A 21940-nucleotide genomic window follows, 5' to 3' on the forward strand; every position below is an offset into this window, starting at 1 on the left:
TTACGGGACATTTCTGCGGCCCCCTTACTGGGTGGACAGTTCGCACCGCAGAAGGGATATGCATAGTGAGAACAGGATTGTCCCAGACTACAGTTCCTTTGCTCAGATGCAACGAGCGGCTATATGGTCTGGGCCGTGACATTTCCAGCATATAATATTGCCAGCCGGGACCTTCGACATTACCTCCCCCACCCCTTCGGATCTTGGATGCCCTACTCCCTTTTGGGCTTCCACCCACTGTTGGGTCTGCCAGTATGGAGTGGGCTGCTTTACCAAGGAACCCTCGACCCCCTGATACCTCTCGACCAGTTTGACCAGTTCATCGGCGTTCCGGGGATGTCCCTGGGCAACCCAAGTCCGTATCAGCCTCGGTAGGGAGTGCACAAACCGATCCATCACCACTCGCTCTACCATCTGCGAGGGGGTACAGTACTCTGGCTCCAACCATTTTTGAACCAGGTGCAGTATGTCAAACATTTGGGAACAAAGGGGTTTGACATGCCATGGCATGACATAGTGACATGCCCAGCGGTAGACCCACAGTGCCGACAGTCAACGTCACCCCCAAGCGCGCCAACATTTCTGTTTTCAGTTTGCCATGTTCCTTGGGGTCCTGTTAGGCCAAGTCATAGTAAGCTTTCTGGGGCTCCTCCGTCAAGTATGGCGTCAGCCTATTGCGCTGGCAGAAGTTTCCCTCTCAAATACCGTCAGAAAGGCCTCTATGTCATCCCCCGGGGTCATTTTCTGCACGGCTCTCCTCACCACCTTCCGGATGGAAAAATCGTCCACTGACCTTAGAGATGGAGCTGTCGCCGTGCCACGAATCGCCTCTGCAAGAAAATCAATTTGCTGCTGCTTCGTCTGCTGCTTACTTGTCTGCTGTTGCACCAGCTGTTGCTGCTGTGCTTGCATCAGAAGCTTGATTAGGTCCTCCATTTTTTTTGGCGTTTCTTGCTGGTATGTGACTGCAGCACCTCTAGTAGCAGTCACACGTGTTCGCTGGGAGTGCTACCCGCACTTCTACACCACCTGTGGTGGATTGGCTCACTCGGCAGCACACGGAGGTAGAATCAGGAACACTGTCTCTTTAAATATTTTGTTGGTTTATTTAAAAAATGACATAAACCAACATAAAGTTCATCAAATCAAACATAACAGCAAAATAAAAGAAACTGCAAAGCATAGTCCATAAGTCTGTGGGAATCCGGCCGCTCAGGGTTTAGCACAATACACGGTTCAGGTTATACAAACACAAGCTCCTCTCTCTGGAGCTAGCCTCTCCAGATACTGAACAACACATGACTCAGCAGGCCACACCCTGGGGTGGAGATATGGTGAACAGCCTCCCACCCGCTCTACAGCTGTTCACATAAAACCTAGCCCATTAAAAATGGCCGATTAACCCCTCTCAGCACATAGTGTGCTGGAGCAAACTTCAAGGTTTCAATTCACTGAAGCTAATAGCCTCAGTGAAACATATCTCCCCTCCAGCACTCTGCCAGTGACCTTGTCATAGCATGTGTAGGACCACGGCCCCACTATCAGTATTTGGTCAGTATTTTTTCTCAGGAGTGGAAGCCAAAACCAGGAGTGGGTGATAAATGCAGAATTGGTGACTTGTTTCTATTAGACCTTTTCTCTGATTGTTCCTCACCTGGTTTTGGCTCCCACTCCTGAGAAAAAATACTGACCGAATACTGACCAAATACTGATAATGGGGCCGCAGCCTAAGTATGTATTTGTGTGTAATGTGTGTACTGTATATATGCATGTGTAAGTATGTATCATATAAACAGTTTGTGGAAGAGACACTATGAGGGTCCTAAACCCAGGTCCCGCACAGGGGCCCTTTGCGAGTGGGCCCCTGGGTATTCAGGCCGTGTGGATAGAGGAGACTGACCCGAGTTCCCGCTCCGTGTTACATACATGCACATGCTGCGGTTATCATGTCGGCGGTCTTCATGGCCTCCCCAATGCTGGTAGTGAAATATAAAGCAAATGTTACCTGCAGAAGCAGCGCGGCGTGCACGACCTGTGTGAATGCAGCCTCAGTGCGGGTTATAGGACTGTCATTTTGGGTTTTTCTCCAGGGACCGGAGGCCTTCACCCTCACCCCCCCCCCAGTCACTGTGCTGATTATTGTGGGAGGGGGGCAGATACTTTTTTTTTTCTGCTGTATGATCCGTATTTTCAGTTATAAACCCAATAATTTTATTGTCGGAGGAATGCGATCAAATCCACATTCCCCGACAAGTCCGGTCCTGGGTGGAGGTGCCAGGAATCTGGGGGAATAGACGGGACTGTGCGCCCCCTGGTGTCAGATGTGGGAAGGTGTACACACAGTTGTGTGAGGTCAGTGGCTGCAGACCCTCTAGGAGAGATCCAGCTATTCCAGTGACCTCACGCACAGGTTCATGACACGATGCAGAAATATCCCAAACCCTGCATTATACAGACAGTGGATGCGGCAAGCTCTATATGTATTTGCGCCCATTCTTACGATGGAAGCTGCAGATTGCTGGCGACCATTAGTCGAATGCAGTGACATAACATACAGACGTGCACGTAGAATACAGGGGGCTCTCGTGGTGACGGTTCATGCTCCTTGGAGGAGAGTGTGTCCTCTGACCGGTCCTGCTCTTTTTTCTTATCCAATCATCCTGAACCCAGTCCGCGACAGAACAAGTGTCTATAAGGGGCACGGTAGGATTCGCTCTCTGCAGCCCCTGCCTGAATGCATGGGACCTCTATAGCGCACACATACATCCATGACATGGTCCTTTGCACGGTGGATTCCACACACATCCAGTTACTTCTCTGCGTTTTACGAGTGAGGAAACTGAATCCGGGGAGAGCTCAGCATGACAGCTGCGAGGAGCCGCTCTGAAGGTGTCATGTCAAAAAGGAGGTCTAAGGAAGCTGCTTGAGAATGCAGACCCCACAGCTGTGCCAAAGACCCCGGCCACCCGATGACAGACATGGATATTGAGAGTTCCCAGGAAGGGTGGGGGGGTTCAGACCGACACAGCAAGACCCAAACTTACCAAGATACAAAAGGTGGTGGTGAGAAGTCTAACTGTCCCCAGAGACCCCAAAATAATGAGGAACCTCAGGTAGACTGAGGAAGGTGATAAAAGGAATCCTTGGGTATACTGAGGGTGGTGTTCCCAGGAAGGGTGGGGGGTTCAGACCGAGACGGCAAGACCCAAACTTACCAAGATACCATGAGGGTGGTGAGAAGTCTAACTGTCCCCAGAGACCCCAAAATAATGAGGAACCTCAGGTAGACTGAGGAAGGTGATAAAAGGAATCCTTGGGTATACTGAGGGTGGTGTTCCCAGGAAGGGTGGGGGGTTCAGACCGAGACGGCAAGACCCAAACTTACCAAGATACCATGAGGGTGGTGAGAAGTCTAACTGTCCCCAGAGACCCCAAAATAATGAGGAACCTCAGGTGGACTGAGGAAGGTGATAAAAGGAATCCTTGGGTATACTGAGGGTGGTGTTCCCAGGAAGGGTGGGGGGTTCAGACCGAGACGGCAAGACCCAAACTTACCAAGAAACCATGGGGGTGGTGAGAAGTCTAACTGTCCCCAGAGACCCCAAAATAATGAGGAATCTCAGGTAGACTGAGGAAGGTGATAAAAGGAATCCTTGGGTATACTGAGGGTCGTGTTCCCAGGAAGGGTGGGGGGTTCAGACTGAGACGGCAAGACCCAAACTTACCAAGATACCATGGGGGTGGTGAGAAGTCTAACTGTCCCCAGAGACCCCAAAATAATGAGGAACCTCAGGTGGACTGAGGGTGGTGATCCCAGGAATCTCCAGGTAGACTGAGGGTGGTGTTCCCAGGAATCTTGGGTAGACTGAGGGTGGTGATCCCAGGAATCTTCTGGTAGTCTGAGGGTGGTGATCCCAGGAACCTTGGGTAGACTGAGGGTGGTGATCCCAGGAATCTTCAGATAGATTGAGGGATGTGATTCCAGGAACTTCAGGCAGTCTGAGGTTGGTGATCCCATCTCAGAAACAACCAGATGGATGGAGGGTGGTGATCTAAGGAATTGCCAGGTAGACTGAGGGTGTTGTTCCCAGGAACCTTGGGTAGACTGAGGGTGGTGATCCCAGGAATGTAGGTTAGACTGAGGGTGGTGATCCCTGGAACCTCGGGCAGACCGAGGGTAGTGATCCCAGGAACCTCGGGTAGACCGAGGGTGGTGATCCCAGGAACCTCGGGTAGACCGAGGGTGGTGATCCCAGGAACCTCGGATAGACCGAGGGTGGTGATCCCAGGAACCTAAGGTAGACCGAAGGTGGTGATCACAGGAACCTCAAGTAGACTTGAGGGTGGTGATCCTAGGAACCTCTTTATAGACTGAGGGTTCTGATCTCAGGAAGACTGAAGGTGGTGATTTCAGGATCCTATGGATATATTGAGGCTAGTGATTCCAGGAAGCTAGGTAGATTGAGGGTGGTGATCCCAGGAAACTCTCGATAGATTGAGGGTTCTGATCATATCCCAGGAAGCTCGGGTAGACAAAGTAGTGATCCCAGGATTCTCTGGATAGATTGAGGCTAGTGATTCCAGGAACCCAGGTAGATTGAGGGAGGTGATCCTAAGATCCTCTGGATAGACTAAGAGTGGTGATCCCAGGAACCTCCAGATAGACTGAGGTTGGCGATCCCACCTCAGAAACCTCCAGATGAACAGAGGGTGATGATCCCAGGATCCTCTGGACAGAATGTTGGTAGTGATCCCAGGAGCCTCTGGGTAGACTTATATTCATCTGTCATGTAGCTACCTGAAACCTTCTATTAAAACTCTAATTGTAATATAAAAGGAAGCAGAACTATACCCATCTATTTCATGAAGCCTTGGCACTTTCTGACACAACAATCATTGCCGGATTTCTATGGCTGGTTGTTTCAGGTGCTTTCCGCTGACTTTGCATTATGACCGATAGAAAAAAATGGAATCAAGAAAACTCAGCTATCACATGATATAGTATATAGGTGGAGTAAAGGCTCAGTGTTCCTGCTTATTTTAATTTTTTTCTCCAACTCTAAAAATAACAATAATGTGTTTGCATAAGTGAGAACACCCTCTTATAATTGGAGATGCGGTTGTGTTCACAATAAGACAAACACACTTCCCCTGCCGTCATTTACAGCGATTGGGATTGACCCCAGAGAAACTGTCGCTATTCAAGGAGGATTTTCCTGACATTTTCTGGTCTGTAAACAGCTGACAACACAGCAAAGGATCTCACTGTGGAAAGTTATCAGTTAGGAGAAGGTACAAAAACATTTCCTAGGCATTAGATCTACCATGGACACTGTGAAGACGTCATCAAGAGGATTAAACTTGGCACAGTAGTGACATTATGTAGAACTGGACGTCCCTCAAAGATTGATGAAAAGATACGAAGAAAACTGTCCAAGGAGGCTGCCACCAACATTAAAGGAGCTGCAGGAACTATAACAAGGCATTATAGCAAGGTCGTGAAGACTTTTTTACCCACTGTATTAAGGTCATTAAGTTTAGACCTGCCTCCTTTCAGGGTCACTATATGGTGGGGTACCGGGAAGAGTACGGTCTGCATTTTGGGGTGTAATATCTTTACTCTATGCATGCACCAAACTTCGACTAGTGGGGGGGATGCGTGATCGGACAATTGGGGGTATGCAATGGTCATAGTCATTAGCAACCCCCCCTCTCCCCCATCAAGCCATTGAGTGTAAGCAAAGGAGAACCTCCCGGTTGGGGTCTGGTTGTGTGCAAGATGACTCAATAATCCATGAGTTCTTGTCTCCAGGAACCATATCATGATCTTCTCTGGAAGGGAGCCAGGAGTGGCGTGAGGGACACCATGGAGCGTCCAGTGCCCAGAAGAAGCAGCGTCTCAGAGGTGTCAATTCCCAGATCTGTTACCTTCTTGGAACAGCAGTAGATGATTTGCGGGGAGCAGAGTTTGCCAGCTGGAAGGCAGAGGACAATCGATTTCTTCCTTTTCATCCCCTTTGACCTTATAAGAGCTCAACCTGGAGCGTGGAGTGCGGTCATTCATGAAGTGTCATCATAGAGGAGCTCCTCACGTGCCTCAGTGTGGACAAGGCCCTAGTGGGGTATAGGACTCGCCAACATTGATCTTCCAATTTCAGAGTCGTTAATTATAACTTGTCATCGCCAGATTCCAAAGATGAGACGTCTGTGCCAAAGACACCGGCGACGGGTGCCAAGGCGCAAACTGCTCAGATTCAGCATCGGCCGCCCACCAGGCTGGCGGCATTAACCCCTCCTGCCATGTGTCTACAAGACCCCTTATTGTTGTAGATGACATTACGTGCCCACCAATCATGTTACAAGCAGGTGACCGGCAGGAGATACTGAGCTGCTGATTGGTACGTGACAGGACGCTGAGACTTTCCGCTGGGAGAGGGGGGAGAGAGCTGCTGCGTTCACAGTCCGGACACAGAGCTGCGGCTGACACATTACAGATCTACAACCAAGAGTGAGAGAAATGGAAGAGTTTCTGAAAAACAGTCACCCGCGCGGCAGCAACCCGGGTGCGAGGACTGCACATTATGGGTGGGCGGGCACTCCATGGTGGGGTGAGTGACTGTCCTCTCAGACACAGAGAAGCTGCAGCTCCATTTTCCCTCCTTCCCACTTCTATTACGCAGCTCTGACTGTGACTGGAGGAGAGGATGAGAATGCAGCTCTGGCTGTGACTGGAGGAGAGTATGAGAACGCAGCTCAGGCTGTGACTGGAGCAGAGGATGAGAATGCAGATCTGGTTGTTACTGGAGCAGAGGATGAAAACCCAGCTCTGGATGTGACTGGAGCAGAGGATGAGTATGCAGCACTGGCAGGGACTGGAGCACAAGATGAGACTGCTCCAGTAACAACCAGAGCTGCAGTCTCATATTGTGCTCCAGTCCCTGCCAGAGCTGCAGTCTCATCCTGTGCTCCAGTCCCTGCCAGCGCTGCATCCTCATCCTCTGCTCCAGTCACAGCCAGAGCTGCGTTCTCATCCTTTGTTCCAGTATCAACCAGAGCTGTGTTCTCATCCTCTGCTCCAGTAACAACCAGAGCTGCAGAGGATGAGAACGCAGCTCTGGATGTGACTGGAGCAGAGGATGAGAGCGCAGCTCTGAATGTGTCTGGAGCAGAGGATGAGAACACAGCACTGGATGTGACTGGAGCAGAGGATGAGGATGCAGCAGTGGATGTGACTGGAGCACAGGATGAGACTGCAGCTCTGGTTGTTACTGGAGCAGAGGATGAGACCGCAGCTCTGGCGGGTACTGGAGCAGAGGATGAGACCGCAGCTCTGGCTGGTACTGGAGCAGAGGATGAGACCGCAGCTCTGGCTGGTACTGGAGCAAAGGATGAGACCGAAGCTCTGGCTGGTACTGGAGCAAAGGATGAGACCGCAGCTCTGGCTGGTACTGGAGCAGAGGATGAGACCGCAGCTCTGGCTGGTACTGGATCAGAGGATGAGACCGCAGCTCTGGCTGGTACTGGAGCAGAGGATGAGACGGCAGCTCTGGCTGGTACTGGAGCAGAGGATGAGACGGCAGCTCTGGCGGGTACTGGAGAAGAGGATGAGACGGTAGCTCTGGCTGGTACTGGAGCAGAGGATGAGACCGCAGCTCTGGCTGGTACTGGAGCAGAGGATGAGACCGCAGCACTGGCTGGTACTGGAGCAGAGGATCAGACCGCAGCTCTGGCTGGTACTGAAGCAGAGGATGAGACCGCAGCTCTGGCTGGTACTGGAGCAGAGGATGAGACTGCAGCTCTGGCTGGTACTGGAGCAGAGGATGAGACGGCAGCTCTGGCTGGTACTGGAGCAGAGGATGAGACGGCAGCTCTGGCAGGTACTGGAGCAGAGGATGAGACGGCAGCTCTGGCTGGTACTGGAGCAGAGGATGAGACCGCAGCTATGGCTGGTACTGGAGCAGAGGATGAGACCGCAGCTCTGGCTGGTACTGGAGCAGAGGATCAGATCGCAGCTCTGGCTGGTACTGGAGCAGAGGATGCGACCGCAGCTCTGGCTGGTACTGGAGCAGAGGATGCGACCGCAGCTCTGGCTGGTACTGGAGCAGAGGATCAGACCGCAGCTCTGGCTGGTACTGGAGCAGAGGATCAGACCGCAGCTCTGGCTGGTACTGGAGCAGAGGAAGAGACCGCAGCTCTGGCTGGTACTGGAGCAGAGGATGAGACCGCAGCTCTGGCTGGTACTGGAGCAGAGGATCAGACCGCAGCTCTGGCGGGTACTGGAGCAGAGGAAGAGACCGCAGCTCTGGCTGGTACTGGAGCAGAGGATGAGACCGCAGCTCTGGCTGGTACTGAAGCAGAGGATCAGACCGCAGCTCTGGCTGGTACTGGAGCAGAGGATGAGACCTCGGCTCTGGCGGGTACTGGAGCAGAGGATGAGACCGCGGCTCTGGCGGGTACTGGAGCAGAGGATGAGACCGCAGCTCTGGCTGGTACTGGAGCAGAGGATGAGACCGCAGCTCTGGCTGGTACTGGAGCAGAGGATGAGACCGCAGCTCTGGCTGGTACTGGAGCAGAGGATGAGACCGCAGCTCTGGCTGGTACTGGAGCAGAGGATGAGACCGCAGCTCTGGCTGGTACTGGAGCAGAGGATCAGACCGCAGCTCTGGCGGGTACTGGAGCAGAGGATGAGACCGCAGCTCTGGCTGGTACTGGAGCAGAGGATGAGACCGCAGCTCTGGCTGGTACTGGAGCAGAGGATCAGATCGCAGCTCTGGCTGGTACTGGAGCAGAGGATGCGACCGCAGCTCTGGCTGGTACTGGAGCAGAGGAAGAGACCGCAGCTCTGGCTGGTACTGGAGCAGAGGATCAGACCGCAGCTCTGGCTGGTACTGGAGCAGAGGATGAGACCGCAGCTCTGGCTGGTACTGGAGCAGAAGATGAGACCGCAGTTCTGGCTGGTACTGGAGCAGAGGATGAGACCGCAGCTCTGGCGGGTACTGGAGCAGAGGATCAGACCGCAGCTCTGGCTGGTACTGGAGCAGAGGATCAGACCGCAGCTCTGGCTGGTACTGGAGCAGAGAATCAGACTGCAGCTCTGGCTGGTACTGAAGCAGAGGATGAGACCGCAGCTCTGGCTGGTACTGGAGCAGAGGATGAGACCGCAGCTCTGGCTGGTACTGGAGCAGAGGATGAGACCGCAGCTCTGGCTGGTACTGGAGCAGAGGATGAGACCGCAGCTCTGGCTGGTACTGGAGCAGAGGATGAGACCGCAGCTCTGGCTGGTACTGGAGCAGAGGATGAGACCGCAGCTCTGGCTGGTACTGGAGCAGAGGATGCGACCGCAGCTCTGGCTGGTACTGGAGCAGAGGATGCGACCGCAGCTCTGGCTGGTACTGGAGCAGAGGATGCGACCGCAGCTCTGGCTGGTACTGGAGCAGAGGAAGAGACCGCAGCTCTGGCTGGTACTGGAGCAGAGGATGAGACCGCAGCTCTGGCTGGTACTGGAGCAGAGGATCAGACCGCAGCTCTGGCTGGTACTGGAGCAGAGGATGAGACCGCAGCTCTGGCTGGTACTGGAGCAGAGGATGAGACCGCAGCTCTGGCTGGTACTGGAGCAGAGGATGAGACCGCAGCTCTGGCTGGTACTGGAGCAGAGGATGAGACCGCAGCTCTGGCTGGTACTGGAGCAGAGGATGCGACCGCAGCTCTGGCTGGTACTGGAGCAGAGGATGAGACCGCAGCTCTGGCTGGTACTGGAGCAGAGGATCAGACCACAGCTCTGGCTGGTACTGGAGCAGAGGATGAGACGGCAGCTCTGGCTGATACTGGAGCAGAGGATCAGACCGCAGCTCTGGCTGGTACTGGAGCAGAGGATGAGACGGCAGCTCTGGCTGGTACTGGAGCAGAGGATCAGACCGCAGCTCTGGCTGGTACTGGAGCAGAGGATGAGACCGCAGCTCTGGCTGGTACTGGAGCAGAGGATCAGACCGCAGCTCTGGCTGGTACTGGAGCAGAGGATCAGACCGCAGCTCTGGCTGGTACTGGAGCAGAGGATGAGACGGCAGCTCTGGCTGGTACTGGAGCAGAGGAAGAGACCGCAGCTCTGGCTGGTACTGGAGCAGAGGATGAGACCGCAGCTCTGGCTGGTACTGGAGCAGAGGAAGAGACCGCAGCTCTGGCTGGTACTGGAGCAGAGGATCAGACCGCAGCTCTGGCTGGTACTGGAGCAGAGGATGAGACCGCAGCTCTGGCTGGTACTGGAGCAGAAGATGAGACCGCAGTTCTGGCTGGTACTGGAGCAGAGGATGAGACCGCAGCTCTGGCGGGTACTGGAGCAGAGGATCAGACCGCAGCTCTGGCTGGTACTGGAGCAGAGGATCAGACCGCAGCTCTGGCTGGTACTGGAGCAGAGAATCAGACCGCAGCTCTGGCTGGTACTGAAGCAGAGGATGAGACCGCAGCTCTGGCTGGTACTGGAGCAGAGGATGAGACCGCAGCTCTGGCTGGTACTGGAGCAGAGGATGAGACCGCAGCTCTGGCTGGTACTGGAGCATAGGATGAGACCGCAGCTCTGGCTGGTACTGGAGCAGAGGATGAGACCGCAGCTCTGGCTGGTACTGGAGCAGAGGATGCGACCGCAGCTCTGGCTGGTACTGGAGCAGAGGATGCGACCGCAGCTCTGGCTGGTACTGGAGCAGAGGATGCGACCGCAGCTCTGGCTGGTACTGGAGCAGAGGATGCGACCGCAGCTCTGGCTGGTACTGGAGCAGAGGAAGAGACCGCAGCTCTGGCTGGTACTGGAGCAGAGGATGAGACCGCAGCTCTGGCTGGTACTGGAGCAGAGGATCAGACCGCAGCTCTGGCTGGTACTGGAGCAGAGGATGAGACCGCAGCTCTGGCTGGTACTGGAGCAGAGGATGAGACCGCAGCTCTGGCTGGTACTGGAGCAGAGGATGAGACCGCAGCTCTGGCTGGTACTGGAGCAGAGGATGAGACCGCAGCTCTGGCTGGTACTGGAGCAGAGGATGCGACCGCAGCTCTGGCTGGTACTGGAGCAGAGGATGAGACCGCAGCTCTGGCTGGTACTGGAGCAGAGGATCAGACCACAGCTCTGGCTGGTACTGGAGCAGAGGATCAGACCGCAGCTCTGGCTGATACTGGAGCAGAGGATCAGACCGCAGCTCTGGCTGGTACTGGAGCAGAGGATGAGACGGCAGCTCTGGCTGGTACTGGAGCAGAGGATCAGACCGCAGCTCTGGCTGGTACTGGAGCAGAGGATGAGACCGCAGCTCTGGCTGGTACTGGAGCAGAGGATCAGACCGCAGCTCTGGCTGGTACTGGAGCAGAGGATCAGACCGCAGCTCTGGCTGGTACTGGAGCAGAGGATCAGACCGCAGCTCTGGCTGGTACTGGAGCAGAGGATGAGACGGCAGCTCTGGCTGGTACTGGAGCAGAGGCTTTCCACAGTTGTTTCCTGGGGGATGGATGATTGTTACTGCAGGGAAATCCTGTGGGAAACTGTAGCAGGTCTCGGTGCTGCCCGGCCCGGTGCCAGGACAGCAGACTCGCTGGCACAGACAGCCTTCACAGGGGGGTCGTGTTACGGCGCAGGGCGCGGCGGAGCGCCAGGATCTGTAAGCCGAGCTGCTGTGACATCACAATGAGACGCGCTCTGCAGCTGTGAGGCGGCATGGGAAAGGCTCTGCGTCCAGCGGGGGGGATCCGGTGACCTCCGGCTCCACCGCAGAACCTCACGTTACAGAAATCTCCGTGTAACGCAGAGGAGCAGCACAGATCGCTGCCACTTCACTCCTGCTCCAGTCACATCCAGAGCTGCGTTAAGACAGTCACCAGCTGCTGCTTGGAATCTATCAGCGCGGTGCTGGCAGATGTGACGTCTCATGAAGCCGTCCACTGTGATCTGTCTAGATGAGAGGCCCTGCGGTCCATGGGAATGCAGCTCTGGTTGTGACTAGAGGAAGCACCGACGTCTTCGTATGGCAAAATAATCCAAGGGGCGGCGAGGACTCTGCGAGTAAAGTCATATAGATGAGTCTACACTAAAGGCTGCTGCACCTGTACATACAGGGGGGAAATAAGTATTTGATACTCTGACAATTTTGCAAGTTTTCCCACCTACAAAGAATGGAGAGGTCGGTAATTTTTATCGTAGGTCACTTCACCTGTGAGAGACAGAATCTAAAATAAATCCAGAAAAATCACATTGTAGGATTATTACATAATTAATTTGCATTTTATTCCATGAAATAAGTATTTGATCACCGACCAACCAGCAAGAATTCTCGCTCTCTTAGATCTGTAAGTCCTCCTACTCTGCACTCATTACCTGTATTAATTTCACCTGTTTGAACTCGTTACCTGTATAAAAGACACCTGTCCACACACTCAATCGCACTCCAACCTCTCCAGCATGGCCAAGACCAAAGAGCTGTCTAAGGACACTAAGGACAAAATTGTAGACCTGCACAAGGCTGGGATGGGCTACAGGACAATAGGCAGCAGCTTGGAGAGAAGGCAACAACTGTGGGCACAATTATTAGAAAATGGAAGAAACACAAGATGACTGTCAATCTTCCTTGGTCTGGGGCAACACGCAAGATCTTGCCTCGTGGTGTAAGGATGATTCTGAGAAAGGTGAGGAATCAGCCCAGAACTACACGGGAGGACCTGGTCAATGACCTGAAGAGAGCTGGGACCACAGTTTCAAACATTACCATTAGTAACACACTACGCCGTCCTGGGTTAAAATCCTGCAGGGCACGCAAGGTCCCCCTGCTCATGCCAGCACATGTCCAGGCCCGTTTGAAGTTCACCAACGACCATCTGTATGATCCAGAGGAGGCATGGGGGAAGGTTATGTGGTCAGATGATACCAAAAAGTTATATTTTGTTCTCAACTCCACTCGCCTTGTTTGGGGGAAGAAGAAGGATGAGTACAACCCCAAGAACACCGTCCCAACCGTGAAGCATGGTGGGGGAAACATCATACTTTGGGGGTGCTTTTCTGCAAAAGGGACAGGACGACTGCACCATATTGAAGGGAGGATGGATGGTGTTATGTATCGTGAGATTTTGGCCAACAACCTCCTTCCCTCAGTAAGAGCATTCAAGATGGGTCGTGGCTGGGTCTTCCAGCATGACAATAGCCCGAAACACACAGCCAGGGCAAGTAAGGAGCGGCTCCGTAAGAAGCATTTCAAGGTCCTGGAGTGGCCTAGCCAGCCTCCAAACCTGAACCCAATAGAAAATCTTTGGAGGGAGCTGAAACTCAATGTTGCCCAGCAACAGCCCCGAAACCTGAAAGATCTGGAGAAGATCTGTATGGAGGAGGGGGCCAAAATCCCTGCTGCAGTGTGTGCAAACCTGGTCAAGAACTACAGGAAACGTCTGACCTCTGTAACCGTAACAAAGGTTTCTGGACCAAATATTACAGTGGGGAAAAGAAGTATTTAGCCAGCCACCAATTGTGCAAGTTCTCCCACTTAAAAAGATGAGAGAGGCCTGTAATTGACATCATAGGTCGACCTCAACTATGAGAGACAAAATGTGAAAACAAATCCTGAAAATCACATTGTCTGATTTGGAAAGAATTTTTTTTTCAAATTTTGGTGGAAAATAAGTATTTGGTCAATTACAAAAGTTCATCTGAATACTTTGTTATATTTCCTTTGTTGGCAATGACAGAGGTGAAACGTTTTCTGTAAGTCTTCAGAGGTTGGCACACACTGTTGCTGGTATGTTGGCCCAGTCCTCCATGCAGATCTCCTCTAGAGCAGTGATGTTTGGGGTTGTCGCTGGACAACACGGACTTTCAACTCCCTCCAAAGGTTTTCTATAGGGTTTAGATCTGGAGACTGGCTAGGCCACTCCAGGACCTTGAAATGCTTCTTACGAAGCCACTCCTTCGTTACCCTGGCGGTGTGCTTGGAATCATTGTCATGCTGAAAGACCCAGCCACGTTTCACCTTCAATGCCCTTGCTGATGGAAGGAGGTTTGCACTCAGAATCTCACGATACATGGCCCCATTCATTCTTTCATGTACACGGATCAGATGTCCTGGTCCCTTGGCAGAGAAACAGCCCCAAAGCATGATGTTGCCACCCCCATGCTTCACAGTAGGTATGGTGTTCTTTGGATGCAACTCAGCATTCTTTCTCCTCCTAACACGCCGAGTTGTGTTTCTATCAAACAGTTCTACTTTGGTTTCATCTGACCATATGACATTCTCCCAATACTCTTCTGGATCATCCAAATGCTCTCCAGCAATCTTCAGACGGGCCCGGACATGTAATGGCTTAAGCAGGGGGACATGTCTGGCACTGCAGGATCTGAGACCCTGGCGGCGTAGTGTGTTACTGATGGTAGCCTGTGTAACGTTGGTCCCAGCTCTCTTGCTGGTCATTCACTAGGTCCCCCCGTGTGGTTCTGGGATTTTTGCTCACCATTCTTGAGATCATTTTGACCCCACGGGGTGAGATCTTGTGTGGAGCCCCAGATCGAGGGAGATTATCAGTGGTCTTGTATGTCTTCCCTTTTCTAATTATTGCTCCCACAGTTGATTTCTTCACACCAAGCTGCTCGCCTATTGCAGATTCAGTCTTCCCAGCCTGATGCAGGGCTACAATGTTGTTTCTGGTGTCCTTCGACAGCTCTTTGGTCTTCACCATAGTGGAGTTTGGAGTGTGACTGTTTGAGGTTGCGGCAGGTGTCTTTTATACTGATAACAAGTTCAGACAGGAGCCAGTACTACAGGTAATGAGTGGAGGACAGAGGAGCCAGTACTACAGGTAATGAGAGGAGGACAGAGGAGCCAGTACTACAGGTAATGAGCGGAGGACAGAGGAGCCAGTACTACAGGTAATGAGTGGAGGATAGAGGAGCCAGTACTACAGGTAATGAGTGGAGGACAGAGGAGCCAGTACTACAGGTAATGAGTGGAGGATAGAGGAGCCAGTACTACAGGTAATGAGTGGAGGACAGAGGAGCCAGTACCACAGGTAATGAGTGGAGGACAGAGGAGCCAGTACTACAGGTAATGAGTGGAGGACAGAGGAGCCAGTACTACAGGTAATGAGCGGAGGACAGAGGAGCCAGTGCTGCAGGTAATGAGTGGAGGACAGAGGAGCCAGTACCACAGGTAATGAGTGGAGGACAGAGGAGCCAGTACTACAGGTAATGAGCGGAGGACAGAGGAGCCAGTACTACAGGTAATGAGTGGAGGACAGAGGAGCCAGTACTACAGGTAATGAGCGGAGGACAGAGGAGCCAGTACTACAGGTAATGAGTGGAGGACGGAGGTGCCAGTACTACAGGTAATGAGTGGAGGATAGAGGAGCCAGCACTACAGGTAATGAGTGGAGGATAGAGGAGCCAGTACTACAGGTAATGAGTGGAGGACAGAGGAGCCAGTACTACAGGTAATGAGTGGAGGACAGAGGAGCCAGTGCCACAGGTAATGAGTGGAGGACAGAGGAGCCAGTGCTACAGGTAATGAGTGGAGGACAGAGGAGCCAGTACTACAGGTAATGAGCGGAGGACAGAGGAGCCAGTACTACAGGTAATGAGCGGAGGACAGAGGAGCCAGGACTACAGGTAATGAGCGGAGGACAGAGGAGCCAGGACTACAGGTAATGAGCGGAGGACAGAGGAGCCAGTACTACAGGTAATGAGCGGAGGACAGAGGAGCCAGTACTACAGGTAATGAGCGGAGGACAGAGGAGCCAGTACTACAGGTAATGAGCGGAGGACAGAGGAGCCAGTACTACAGGTAATGAGCGGAGGACAGAGGAGCCAGTACTACAGGTAATGAGCGGAGGACAGAGGAGCCAGTACTACAGGTAATGAGCGGAGGACAGAGGAGCCAGTACTACAGGTAATGAGCGGAGGACAGAGGAGCCAGTACTACAGGTAATGAGTGGAGGACAGAGGAGCCAGTACTACAGGTAATGAGTGGAGGACAGAGGAGCCAGTACTACAGGTAATGAGCGGAGGACAGAGGAGCCAGTACTACAGGTAATGAGCGGAGGACAGAGGAGCCAGCACTACAGGTAATGAGCGGAGGACAGAGGAGCCAGCACTACAGGTAATGAGCGGAGGACAGAGGAGCCAGTGCTACAGGTAATGAGTGGAGGACAGAGGAGCCAGTGCTACAGGTAATGAGTGGAGGACAGAGGAGCCAGTACTACAGGTAATGAGTGGAGGACAGAGGAGCCTCTTAAAGAAGAAGTTACAGGTCTGTGAGAGACAGAAATCTTAGACCTCTCCATTCTTTGTAGGTGGGAAAACTTGCAAAATTGGCAGTGTATCAAATACTTATTTCCCCCACTGCTCTATAGACATCAGAGCTGAATATCTCCCACGTGCGTCGGGGTGAACATAGTCCTACATGACCGACAACCTGCCCAAAAAAGACATCATCACTAGCAGTGTCATCATCAGACAGGTGACACGACATCATCACTTGTCCTCTAAGACTCATTCTAAATGATGACATTATCCATCATGCTCCTGACCGATGACATCACTGAATAAGTCACATGACTGATGCCATTATATACCAGACACATTAAGATTTTATGTGACCTTCTGATGTCAGCAGAAAAGACATAATGTGACCGCTACTGTGCGGTGACATCATAGCACACGTCATGTGACTGGTACCAATTGGTGACATTATAGATAGAAGGCTGTGTGCCCGGAGGGATGATGGGAGTTATGAGCCCACAGACGGACAGAGACATTTATTATCTGTAAACATTGGGACATGAGCTGTGCCGGCGCCTCTGTGCGGAGCGCGCAGCACATGACGCCGCAGGACAGGATCCTCTGCACGTGCTCGCTCCACATGTGGGACCCGCTAGGGCCGGGAGTCGGTCTGTGTCTGGAGGGCGCTGCAGCCGCGCAGTCACAGTGTCTCAGCCTCTTCACCCACGACCAGCAGACACACGCACACGCTCTGCTGCCCGCGCCTGACGTGATGGTGCACGGCCCGCTGCACGCATGTAGTATGTACAGCCGAGCATGCAGTGTCCGGGCTTCCCGCAGTCACGTCTCCGCTGGCTGTGGAAATGCGGCTTCTGTGTTTTCATAAAGTACATGGATATAGGGGGCGCTCTGTGCCTGGAACAGGGAGAGAGCTGCAGTTACTGCGGGGGAGGAGCCTCGCTGCAGGGGAGGAGCCTCGCTGTGGGGGAGGAGCCTGGCGACACTTACTTCAACCACCGCGATCTTCTGTGATGGACGCTTAGCCTGGAACCCAAAACACAGAATGAGGAGAGACGACACACAGAAGCGGTGAGAGATCTGCATCACATGACAGGGGGCCGCTGAGGCCGACAGGCGGGAGAGGGGGGCCGCTGAGGCCGACAGGCGGGAGAGGGGGGCCACTGAGGCCGACAGGCGGGAGAGGGGCCGCTGAGGCCGACAGACGGGAGAGGGGGGCCGCTGAGGCCGACAGACGGGAGAGGGGGGCCGCTGAGGCCGATAGACGGGAGAGGGGGGCCACTGAGGCCGACAGGCGGGAGAGGGGCCGCTGAGGCCAACAGACGGGAGAGGGGGGGCCGCTGAGGCCGACAGACGGGAGAGGGGGGCCGCTGAGGCCGACAGGCGGGAGAGGGGCCGCTGAGGCCGACAGGCGGGAGAGGGGGGCCGCTGAGGCCGACAGACGGGAGAGGGGGGCCGCTGAGGCCGACAGGCGGGAGAGGGGCCGCTGAGGCCGACAGGCGGGAGAGGGGGGCCGCTGAGGCCGACAGGCGGGAGAGGGGCCGCTGAGGCCGACAGGCGGGAGAGGGGCCGCTGAGGCCGACAGGCGGGAGAGGGGGGCCGCTGAGGCCGACAGGCGGGAGAGGGGGGCCGCTGAGGCCGACAGGCGGGAGCCGCTGAGGCCGACAGACGGGAGAGGGGGGCAGCTGAGGCCGACAGACGGGAGAGGGGCCGCAGAGGCCGACAGACGGGAGAGGGGGGCCGCTGAGGCCGACAGACGGGAAAGGGGGGGCCGCTGAGGCCGACAGGGGGGAGAGGGGCCGCAGAGGCCGACAGACGGGAGAGGGGCCGCAGAGGCCGACAGACGGGAGAGGGGGGCCGCTGTGGCCGACAGACGGGAAAGGGGGGGCCGCTGTGGCCGACAGAAGGGAAAGGGGGGGCCGCTGAGGCCGACAGACGGGAGAGGGGGCCGCTGAGGCCGACAGGCGGAAGAGGGGGGCCGCTGAGGCCGACAGGCGGGAGAGGGGAGCCGCTGAGGCCGACAGGCGGGAGAGGGGCCGCAGAGGTCGACAGACGGGAGAGGGGGGCCGGAGGTCGACAGACGGGAGAGGGGAGCCGCTGAGGCCGACAGGCGGGAAAGGGGGGGCCGCTGAGGCCGACAGGCGGGAGAGGGGAGCCGCTGAGGCCGACAGGCGGGAGAGGGGCTGCAGAGGCCGACAGACGGGAGAGGGGGGCCGCTGAGGCCAACAGACAGGAGAGGGGTTCGCTGAGGCCGACAGACGGGAGAGGGGGGCCGCTGAGGCCGACAGATGGGAAAGGGGGGGCCGCTGAGGCCGACAGACGGGAGAGGGGGGCCGCTGAGGCCGACAGACGGGAGAGGGGGGCCGCTGAGGCCGACAGACGGGAGAGGGGGGCCGCTGAGGCCGACAGACGGGAGAGGGGGGCCGCTGAGGCCGACAGACGGGAGAGGGGGGCCGCTGAGGCCGACAGATGGGAGAGGGGGGCCGCTGAGGTCGACAGACGGGAGAGGGGGGCCGCTGAGGCCGACAGACGGGAGAGGGGGGCCGCTGAGGCCGACAGACGGGAGAGGGGGGCCGCTGAGGCCGACAGACGGGAGAGGGGGGCCGCTGAGGCCGACAGACGGGAGAGGGGGGCCGCTGAGGTCGACAGACGGGAGAGGGGGGCCGCTGAGGCAGACAAACAGGATAGGAGGCTGCCGCACGCACAGGACAGGAGAGGAGGCTGCCGCACACACAGGACATGAGAGGAGGCTGCCGCACACACAGGACATGAGAGGACGCTGCCGCACGCTCAGGACAGGAGAGGAGGCTGCCGCACGCACAGGACAGGAGAGGAGGCTGCCGCACGCACAGGACAGGAGAGGAGGCTGCCGCACGCACAGGACAGGAGAGGAGGCTGCCGCACGCACAGGACAGGAGAGGAGGCTGCCGCACGCACAGGACAGGAGAGGAGGCTGCCGCACGCACAGGACAGGAGAGGAGGCTGCCGCACACACAGGACAAGAGAGGAGGCTGCCGCACACACAGGACAAGAGAGGAGGCTGCCGCACACACAGGACAAGAGAGGAGGCTGCCGTACACACAGGACATGAGAGGAGGCTGCCGCACGCACAGGACATGAGAGGAGGCTGCCGCACGCACAGGACATGAGAGGAGGCTGCCGCACGCACAGGACATGAGAGGAGGCTGCCGCACGCACAGGACAGGAGAGGAGGCTGCCGCACGCACAGGACATGAGAGGAGGCTGCCGCACGCACAGGACATGAGAGGAGGCTGCCGCACGCACAGGATATGAGAGGAGGCTGCCGCACGCACAGGGCATGAGAGGAGGCTGGCGCACGCACAGGACATGAGAGGAGGCTGCCGCACGCACAGGACATGAGAGGAGGCTGCCGCACACACAGGACATGAGAGGAGGCTGCCGCACACACAGGACATGAGAGGAGGCTGCCGCACACACAGGACATGAGAGGAGGCTGCCGCACACACAGGACATGAGAGGAGGCTGCCGCACACACAGGACATGAGAGGAGGCTGCCGCACACACAGGACATGAGAGGAGGCTGCCGCACACACAGGACATGAGAGGAGGCTGCCGCACACACAGGATATGAGAGGAGGCTGCCGCACACACAGGATATGAGAGGAGGCTGCCGCACGCACAGGACAGGAGAGGAGGCTGCCGCACACACAGGATATGAGAGGAGGCTGCCGCACACACAGGATATGAGAGGAGGCTGCCGTACACACAGGACAGGAGAGGAGGCTGCCGCACACACAGGACAGGAGAGGAGGCTGCCGCACACACAGGACACGAGAGGAGGCTGCCGCACACACAGGACACGAGAGGAGGCTGCCGCACGCACAGGACAGGAGGCTGCCGCACGCACAGGACATGAGAGGAGGCTGCCGCACACACAGGACATGAGAGGAGGCTGCCGCACACACAGGACATGAGAGGAGGCTGCCGCACACACAGGATATGAGAGGAGGCTGCCGCACACACAGGATATGAGAGGAGGCTGCCGCACACACAGGATATGAGAGGAGGCTGCCGCACACACAGGATATGAGAGGAGGCTGCCGCACACACAGGATATGAGAGGAGGCTGCCGCACACACAGGATATGAGAGGAGGCTGCCGCACACACAGGATATGAGAGGAGGCTGCCGCACACACAGGATATGAGAGGAGGCTGCCGCACACACAGGACATGAGAGGAGGCTGCCGCACACACAGGATATGAGAGGAGGCTGCCGCACACACAGGATATGAGAGGAGGCTGCCGAACGCACAGGACAGGAGAGGAGGCTGCCGCACGCACAGGACAGTGTAAATCACACGCCCGGACTGACTGGCGTGTGCGTGTTTATGTAGTGATTCCACTGTGCCATGAACCGGAGAGTGCCTGGAGGGGCGTAACTAAGTATCTGCCCGATCCGACCAAGGTCGCACGACGGCATACGACGCCAGTGCACCAGGGAGGAACCGAGCAGAGGGACCTGGGTCTACTCCAGGTCAGACTTCGGACACGGCTGTTGACCCACACCGGGGAATACAGGAACAGGCAGACTAGAGCGCAGGCTGGGTAGGGTCCAGTACAGACTGGGAGACAAATTCAGAGCCGCAGATGCGGTAAACAAACAGAGTAAAGCGAAACCGCAGATGCGGTGGACAAAGCGAAACCGCAGACGCGGTGGACAGGGCCGAGCAAAGCGAAACCGCAGATGCGGTGGACAGGGCTGAGCAAAGCGAAACCGCAGATGCGGTGGACAGGGCTGAGCAAAGCGAAACCGCAGACGCGGTGGACAGGGCTGAGCAAAGCGAAACCGCAGATGCGGTGGACAGGGCTGAGCAAAGCGAAACCGCAGACGCGGTGGACAGGGCTGAGCAAAGCGAAACCGCAGATGCGGTGGACAGGGCTGAGCAAAGCGAAACCGCAGACGCGGTGGACAGGGCTGAGCAAAGCGAAACCGCAGACGCGGTGGACAGGGCCGAGCAAAGCGAAACCGCAGACGCGGTGGACAGGGCTGAGCGGGCAAGAACCGCCGGAGCGGTAAGCAAGGCAGAGCAGAGGGGACGGGGCTCTGTTCACACGGAACAAACTGGAAGGGAAAGGCAGAACCAGGTACACACAGGATACTTGCAATGAAGTAGCGAGTGGACTCTAAACTCACAAACGGGAGGACAGAGACAACGAGTAGGAGTTGGGTAAGGGATCAGATTCTGCAGGAAAAGGGAAGGTACGGACATAGAGAAAAACAGGTAACAGGCTAGGAGAGTATTCAGACAAGAACAGACACAGCAGCAAGATACAGGAGCGGGTCTAGGTATGCGGCCCCTAGAAGGCGGAACGAACAGGCTAGGAGCGAGTTCAGACAGGAACAGGCAAGATACAGGAATGGGTCTAGGTATGCGGCCCCTAGAAGGCGGAAAGAACAGGCTAAGAGCGTGTTCACACTGGCCTGGAAATACAGCCTCCAGGATAGGCAGAAGACAACAGGCTAGAAGATAGTTCAGACAGGACACAGTTCAGACACGGGAACTGATACCGCAAAGCAGGAAACATAGACAGGACCTGGCACATCAGTGACCGGACACCAACTGACAGAACACAATGCTCAGGCCTGGATTCCAGGGAGGAGCTGGGTTAAATACCAGGTGACAGACAGCAATATACTGAGGACGCACAAGGGG

At 55.6% G+C, this 21940-nt stretch overlaps 1 protein-coding gene across 7 annotated transcripts in view; it reads right to left on the reverse strand.

Annotated features, from left to right (window-relative positions):
* Positions 1-16746: 16746 nt before the first annotated feature.
* The window catches only part of DTNB (dystrobrevin beta), a 113641-nt gene continuing 108447 nt past the window's right edge, over positions 16747-21940 (reverse strand). For all 7 annotated transcript variants that reach the window (XR_012318331.1, XM_073673663.1, XM_073673667.1 and 4 more), the window contains 2 exons: positions 17234-17269; positions 16747-17140 (listed from right to left, as the gene is read on the reverse strand). Coding sequence is in view for 6 of the 7 variants with exons in the window: in XM_073673663.1 (XP_073529764.1) it covers positions 17265-17269 (5 nt within the window). In the remaining variant the exon portion in view is untranslated. The remainder of the gene's footprint in view (positions 17141-17233; positions 17270-21940) is intronic.

The sequence above is a fragment of the Phyllobates terribilis genome, unplaced genomic scaffold (genome assembly GCF_046119375.1).
Source record: "Phyllobates terribilis strain yellow unplaced genomic scaffold, ASM4611937v1 Scaffold_3__8_contigs__length_932513732, whole genome shotgun sequence".
In the NCBI taxonomy this organism is placed as follows: domain Eukaryota; kingdom Metazoa; phylum Chordata; class Amphibia; order Anura; family Dendrobatidae; genus Phyllobates; species Phyllobates terribilis.